The following is a 7,996-nucleotide window of genomic DNA, read 5'->3' on the forward strand; positions in this document are numbered from 1 at the left end:
GAAGTGGTGGGGAGGCCATCTGTTGGCTTCAGCAGAACAGTAGGAACATAGCTATGCTGCTTCTACAAGGAAAGCAGATTAATAATCCACAAAGAGGAAACTGGCTAAAATTATCCACAGACCATATTAAAAAAAAAAAAAGTCACTTAAGCTGCAGCTGGACAGGAAATTGCCAGAGCTGCTTGCAAATCTCCACTTTGAACAGCACAGTATGGGGAATGCCAGGAGCGGAAACCGTTCAAAACTGGATTAGCACAAAGCCAAGTTTAACTGCAACCCACTTCTACTTTCACAGTTTATGCACTCAATCTAGGTCACTACTACGAGAGACACCAACTTTTTTTTTTTTGGCTATGTTTTGTTTGTTTTTCATTTCACACACTTGCAGTTCCTAAAGTTACAGGAAACATGTTTTGGTTGCCAGGAGTTCTAAAGCACCCCAGTCTGCAGCGTGTGCTGGAGAATCAGCCAGTCCTGACTTGACAACATGCAGATTTAGGGTGAAATGTATATTACCTTCCTTGCTAGTTAAATTAACTATAACAAACAGGAAGTTCCAGTCTGAAGTGTTACCATGGCTAAAATATAACCTGTTCCTTCTGCACAGACAGAATTGTTTCAGTGCAGCTAAAGAAGAAACTGGACCTCTCAAACATTGTTAACTGTATCTAGAAGCTGCACAGTCCCAGCACAGGTCAGCAGTGACTCTCTGTGGACTGCCTATGGGTCTCAGTGACATGAGTTGGTGGTTTCAAACCCATTATTAGCAGATAAGTAATGACACCACAGAAAACACAGATCTTTTGGCATGCTCAGCAGAAAGGCAAAAATTATTAATTCAATAAGCATAGAAACCAACTATTCCCCCCATTCCTAGAAGTAGCCCTGTTGCAGTGTGGGGGAAGTCTGAGTTTTTCTATATATGGTTTGTCTTTTCTGTGATTAAGCAGAGGCTATAGAAGTCCATCCTCCCCACCAGGCTAAGATGATAGTGTTACGTGACTATTAACTATTAATTTAGATTACGGTGGGCCAAAGCAGGGATCAGGCCTTTATGGTGCTAGGGCTGTACAAACATGTTGTTAAGAGACATGCCCTCCTCAAAAATATTCCGATGTGTATGCAATTCATTCAGGAGGGAAATAAACCACTCAGTTTCTCAATAGCCAAAAATAGTTATTTATTAATAATTTAAAAATGTACATTCTTATAATAAATTCCAGCTTAAACCTTTTACACCAAGAATTAGGCTCTCCCTCATTGGCAATCGTGTTCAAGTTCACCTTGCGTATGCACAAGTACACATGCTCACATGTACTTCCAGTTCTAAACCAAAAAAATAAAATTAAAAAGACAAAATATTGCATTTGAGGTGAAGCTCCCTGAAGAGTTTGTACAGAGATAAAGCACTGTTTAGCGTATCTGAAATGTTTCTGAAGACAAATCTCTTCCAAGATGATCTATTTACAAAGGTTAAAAAAAAAAAAGGAGAAACAGCAGCACAAGAGGGGTGGGGATGGCGGAGAAACTTACAAGGAAAAGAAAAATTAAAAAGGAAGAGACTCCACTGATTCCCAGAATGTGAATAGCGAATTTCTGACCATAGCCATTGTCTCTCAAGTTTGCCTCAGCTCAATTGAACAATAAAATCAAGCATTCTGCAAATGTATTCTGTGCAAGGGGTCAAGGGGACAGAAACAAAATTCATGAAGAGCACAAAAATGTAGCAGTCCTTTGGGTTGATTTCTTTTCTATAGGCAAAAGTTAAAAAATAAAAACATTGCCCATGGATTTAAGATTAAATATTTACACTGATCAAATAGCACACTACAGAACCGGCAGCAAACAAGTACTCCAAATACACTGAGCTGAAACCTCTTTCTTTGGCTCCTCTAAATTAAAAAAGAACCAGTCTTCACTGAAGACAACAATCTATGTTACAGACCCCAAAGCAAAGAAGGAAGCAGGAAATTCCCAGTCGCTAGAGAACACGTGCTCAGAATGCCCAAGTCTCCCCCTATGTGTTGGAAGTCCTCAGTTCCAAGCCCCTGGCCAGGTAGATGGTTGTGCAGCCAGCAGGTGTGCTGCCTGCCTTGGGGCAGTGCCACATGTTTCTTCTGGGAGACCTCGACAAGTTCCCTTGTACCTTTCCCAGCGTGCACTGGCAGGGGCTACGAGAGAGCAAAGCTCCATCTCCTTCCTGCTGCCAGAGGGAAACCATTGAGGAATGATCACATGATCCAGACCTGGCGGGGAGGCCATTGAGGAGCGCTCACATGGACTGCTCACGTGGACTGCCGGGAATCCACTTGGAAGACATTCTGATTGGAGGGAGTGGTGAAGTACAGCTGCTGGCTGGGCACGCGATTGTCGCAGGGGCTGCTGAGCCCCAGGGTCCGCTCGAAGTCCAGCAGCTGGCCCATGAAGTTGAAGTTGGGCGAGATGTTGGATTTCTTCATCTTGACAATGTCGTAGGCGTCATTCATGGACAAGTTCAGCTTTTGCATGAGGTATGCAACGGTCACGGTGACTGAGCGGCTGATCCCTGCTAAGCAGTGCACCAGGACTCCACAGTTCTTCCCCCGAGCTTCATCTGTACACACAGAGAGGGAACATAAGAGAAAAGAGATGTTCATGATCCAGCTGTGACACAGAAATATCAGGGGGGCTGATTCAGATCTCACTTATTACCAGTGTGAATCAAGGGTGACTCCAGTGAGATCAACAGAGACTAGTTTATACTAGTGCAAAACTGAAGTGCGATCAGAATCGGGCCCTGAGATCAGAACAGCATGTAAATCAGAAGGCTGATGAAACTTCACAGCGGCACAGAGGAAACATGCTGTGACCCAGCCAAGATGTTTTATTTTTATTTTCAAAAGATGCTACTTGTACTGAATGCTGGCCCAAAGAAACCATTCTCCCTGTGTACATTTCCCCCAGCATGTGAAAACTAGAAACCACACCATATGCCACTGAATGCTTTTTACACAGACCAGCAGACTGCAAAGGTCTATTAAATTATTCTCCAACTGTTGTGCTGCTAACAATGGAGGTATTCAGGCATTTGAAAAGAAAGAGGGAAGTCACAGGGGACGGCCCATTAGGAGGAACAGGATGTCAACGTTGCTGGAAAATGGGTTCCTTTGTAAAAGGAAATGCATTACAATGACTGGAGATTAGTTTCTTCGTGGCTTCCAGCCCACATTTCTCCTTGCTAGGCTCCGATTACCTACATACTTCACTAGCACCGGTATCTCTCCACCGGATTACAACACAGTTTTCCAACACACAATATGCCCATCCATCACCCTCTCTGCCCCGCCTCAAATAAGAAAAGCAATAAACTAATAATACTAAGAGGAGATAAGAAATCCCCATGGTGGTTCTGCGAGAAAGACAGTATCAATCTGAATAAGTAACATGAAAGGCTTTTGAGGTGTGTGTATTATCTACCCAGGGTAATATGTGTGACGTGAGTGTATCCTGCACCCCAGAGTTTAGGCAGAACTCTTCACTGATTTACATTTGGGAAACTGATGGACAAAATTATTTAAAGGAGATCTAGCTAAAGCGCTACATCTGAAAGGAATACAATTATTTATTGGAGAGTTACCTTTAAAAAACACTACCTCTGGAAAGGATACTGTTATTTACAGGCTATCTCTAACTATACCGCTATAAATCTGAAATTTCTTTTAATTGTAATTCTCTCTTGGAAACATACAAAAAAATTAAAACATTACCTCCGTTTTTAAGACTATGAACTAGGTAAATAATAAAACTACTACTATTAAATTCACTAGTGCGGATTCTCTTTATTTCCCAAATTTAGCACATTGGGATAGATTGTTATGGGTGATATCCCATATCAGCTCGATATACAAATAATCATATTTGCAACCTGTGAATACAGTTGCCAATTCAACAGGGCTTGTAGCCTAAATCTAGAAAAACAAATTCTATCAGCCCTTTTAATTTCAATCACTTCTGAAAGTCGAACACTACGCAGCGGCGATGTGAGACATGCGGCTGACCAATACAAAAGATTAAGGGTTTAAACTCTGGAAATGATAAACATCTGGTGGTCCTTTAGCGGTCATAATTCATTAGGGCTCACCTATGAAAGAGATGGCCTCGGGAAAGAACTGAGACAAGTTTTGACTCCAGTGGTCGGAGATGGGGATCTGCTTGTATTTAAACTCTCCGGCGTTCTCAAAGAGATTAGGCAGATTGGGGGTCACATTCAAGATGTATTTAATGCCAAACTCTTCTAAAACGTCCAGATTGGTGGAGTCCTTAGCACAGCCCAAATAGAGGTAGGGTAAAATCTCGACCGGGAAGGAAGGCTGGTTGTTGGACAAAGGGCTGCCATCCGAGTCAGTGGCACTGTTAGGGTCTCGGTCCGTGTCAGATTCAATGTCGGAAGAGGAATCGGAGCTGATTCGCAGACCTCCTAACCCCAGGACTGGCAGAGAAGGAGAGCTGCTGCTACATGAACTGTCTAGGTTAGTTTCGCAGTGCAGGGCGAATTCGGTCTGGAACTTGCTGAAGCCACCTGGGGAGGAAAGCACAGCACAAATGCAACCTGAGATGCGGCGACGGGTTCCTAACGTCTCTTCTCTGCATAGATAGACTCTGTGTCGCCCCCCAAGTCACACACAGAGAGAGGGGAACAGATAAAGCCACGTGCGGCGGCCAGGTTTGGGGAAACCGCATTGCTGTAAGCGGCGGCCAGGAATGCATTGCACAGCGGGGCTCAATGCATTTCCCGCCTGCTGGGCTCGCTACAGCAATGGACAGCCGCGCATTCCTTCAGCCACAACCCTTCCTTGCCTCCCGGGCAGCTAACGGGTTACCACCGTCAGCTCTGTCCCGGGCTCGGCTACCCGAGAAAGTCCCTTCCCCCCGCCCGTTTGTGGCTTGCAGGGATTTGCACCCAGGTGTGCAGGCGCGAGACAGCGTGTCCCCAAATGGCTCCTGCACGCGTTGGATTCAACGCCATGGAGGGTCATAAGCCTAGATAAGCTCGAGGTATGTGCACAGTCCAGCTACCGCTACAATACCGCAGGCGCCAGACAAAGAACAAAACCCACCCAGCGCCGGGTCCCAGCGGGGCTGCCCCCCTCGCCCACGCCGCGGATTTGGGGCCGGTCCCAAGCAGGTCCGTTTAACCCCTCACCTTCCAGATAAAACGCTTTGCAGCCTTCATCCTTCAGCCGCTTGAGCAGCAAGCCCAGCACCGACTCCCCGCCCGTGTTCTCGTTCCACTCGCTGCTGTTCTCGTCGTACAGCACCACGGTGTCGGTCCCGCAGCGCCGGGCGAACTTCTCCCGGTCCTGGTCGCTGGTGGAGAAGAGGGCGCGCAGGGGCAGGTTGCCCTTCTGCAGCCGCCTCAGCATGATGCCGGGCAGGGCCACGCTGATGGCCGACTCGATGTGGGACGACTCGTACAGCTCCTGCGAGCGACAGTCCATGAGCAGCAGCCGGCCGTTGCCCAGCTCCAGCTGCTCGTTCAGCCAAGCCACCGTTTTACTGACAGCCATCTCCGACACGAAGGGCACGGGCCTGAACGTATCTAGCATGAGGAAAGGCTGGGGGAGAGCGGCGTGCGGCTTAGAAACTGCTCGCTCCCTGAGGCATAAGGCTGAACCCCTCGGCACCCCTAAACTGAACTCCCGCCACCCCAGAAAAACGACTCAGCCCCGCCCTCGGGTGCCTCCCCTGCACGGGCAGCAATAGATTTCGGGGCGGATATCACCAGCGCTCGGACGCCCGAAGGCGGGTGCCTGCAGCTTTTTGTCAATGAGTCCCTGAATGAACCTGTCTAATCGCCGCCTCGTCCAGACGCTCGGGCTCTTTCTCCTCTCCAAGTGAATGAAATCCAATTAACGTGCCATTGACTTGCCCTCCTTTCGCTGTGCACAAAAATACTGCACTGGCCCCTGCTCTTGTGTGATCCCTCTCCCTCTGACCCCCTTGTGTGCTGCTCGTCAGCCCCGGCTCCCCCCCGCCCCCCTGCTTCTCACAACGTGATTTCCCACCCTCCTCCGCTCCGTCCCCTTGATGTGATCAATGTCCCTTTGAATTAGCCCCGCACACCCCCAGCGCCAGGCAGCTCCTCAATGGATACAAACACGGAACGTCTCAATGGATACATTCTCTAGCCCAGCCAATGAGGGCGCGCGGAAGGGGCTGTTGCCCTGGAGACGGACCGGCTGGAACAGGTTGTGTTGATGAATTGTTAATGAGTTTGTCATTCACAAAAACGGAAAGGAATTTCCGCTCCGGATAAGCTGAGTGCAAACAAGCAGCAACAGCAGCTCAGCGGGAGGAAGGCGAAAGAGGCAGTGGAGGAGTGGGGGCAGGTGAGGGGGGGGAGACACAGCAACCCAGGCCGTGCTGCTGAGGCTCATGTTTCCTTCTGGTAAAGTTCACACATAGCAGCAGAGCGATTAGACAACAAATGGTGCAATTGTATGAGGCACAAAAGGCACCGTCTCCCTCTCCGAATTGTCTCCTCAAAATCCTGATCTTTATAGGAACAGGTTAGGCCGTCGTATCTCCCCTAACTCGTCTGTGTTGATTTTAGTCTGGCTTTTAATTACAATTTTTTTTTGAAAGCCTGGCCGGGGGAGTGGGGGCGTGTGTTGTATTTGTCCTTGATCGCTCTTTGCAGCGGTGAAGTGTACCTCTGTAATCTAATGATTCCCCACGCAAGCCGGGCTCTCGCTAGAATCGGAGATAAGAGCTGATACGCCGCTATCACTTTAAGAATAAACATACGGTTGATTGTGAAGAGTTGTGCATTGTTTCTGCGGCTGACCTTAAACAGCCTCCCGAGAGAAAGCGGCCTGCTGTAAGAAAATGTAGGTTTTGTTCTCCCCTCCAGGCAAGCAACGCTAATTGTCCAAGTGCCAGTTTTAAATAGGGCTAGGCGTGGGCCAGAGTTAATGTGTGTTTTAGAAAGTCATGTGGCATTTGCCTTGGTGTCCGCCTGTAGGTTTATTGTCCATTGTTCTGAAAGCCTGACATCAAAGAGTCCTGTATAGCAGAGGGATCCTTTCCTCGTTAATCATTTCTGTAGCACAAAGCCCCCGCGAGCCTGAGGACGCCTGGCCAGAGGGGGTAGCCCGGCTCCCAGGCCCATGACATAGTTCCCCTGCCAAGCTGTAGCTGTTCCACTGACAATAAAGGAGGGGAAACGCATTTCAGAAGCAAGGGCCTCCCAGCGTGTGTGTTTAAAAAACAGGGGAAGCCCGATCGGCAGCCGCAGCGAGCCCAATGCAGCTATTGGCTTCGGGAGCTGGAATCGTGACTGAGCGGAGCCCACTCAGCTCTGCTGCTCATCACCCTCCCCCCCCCACACACACACACGGGGCACCGCCACCGCCTCTGTGCGGGGAGCCGCTGCACAAGCGACCTCCCTTAGCGCAGCAGCCAGCGAGGCTCCGGCCTGGAAACAAAGGGGATTGTGCGGGGCTCCGAGCCGGTCGTGCCATTCACTGGGAGGGGCCCTCCGTGCGTGCACAGGGGCTGAGCGCCCTGGGCAGGGAGCGCGGGCCCTGCTGGAGGAGAGCAGCCCCTGAGCGCTCCTCGGCTGAGCTGGAAAAGGACAATGTGCCGGTGCCCCAGGCGCAGACAGCGCCACCTGCAGCGCGGGGCTCTCCGCTCCTCGCGGTTCAGCAGGTTCAGCCAATTGCTGCCCTGCTCCGTGGGTCCAGCACAGAAGAAAGGCCCATGCGGTGTAAAACTCCTATGTAGGGTTATCTGCCTGGAGCAAGCGAGGGCCGCGGCTTTGACACTGAGCTGCTTGGGGTATTGAAAGGCACAATTCACAAGCCTGATCTGACCCCTGAGTTTGTTGCTAACAGCTAGCTCGGTATAAAACCAGTTCTAAAAGGCTCACCTCATTTACCTTACCACTGCTGGGCTGGAGCTACATTTTTAGCTGAGGCATCAGGAGGCTCCACAGACAGCCAGGGTTATACAATAA

General features: G+C 49.3%; 1 protein-coding gene across 1 annotated transcript; it reads right to left on the bottom strand.

Moving 5' to 3' along the window:
• Positions 1–1,205: 1,205 nt before the first annotated feature.
• DUSP6 (dual specificity phosphatase 6) lies at positions 1,206–5,676 on the bottom strand. Its single transcript, XM_050935693.1, has 3 exons — positions 5,183–5,676; positions 4,121–4,558; positions 1,206–2,593 (listed from the first exon to the last, which is right to left on the bottom strand). Exons 1-3 carry the CDS (start codon positions 5,583–5,585, stop codon positions 2,286–2,288), a joined length of 1,149 nt encoding a protein of 382 aa, XP_050791650.1. The 5' UTR covers positions 5,586–5,676; the 3' UTR covers positions 1,206–2,285.
• Between the last annotated feature and the right edge of the window lie 2,320 nt (positions 5,677–7,996).

This window comes from Gopherus flavomarginatus, chromosome 1 (genome assembly GCF_025201925.1).
Source record: "Gopherus flavomarginatus isolate rGopFla2 chromosome 1, rGopFla2.mat.asm, whole genome shotgun sequence".
NCBI lineage: Eukaryota > Metazoa > Chordata > Testudines > Testudinidae > Gopherus > Gopherus flavomarginatus.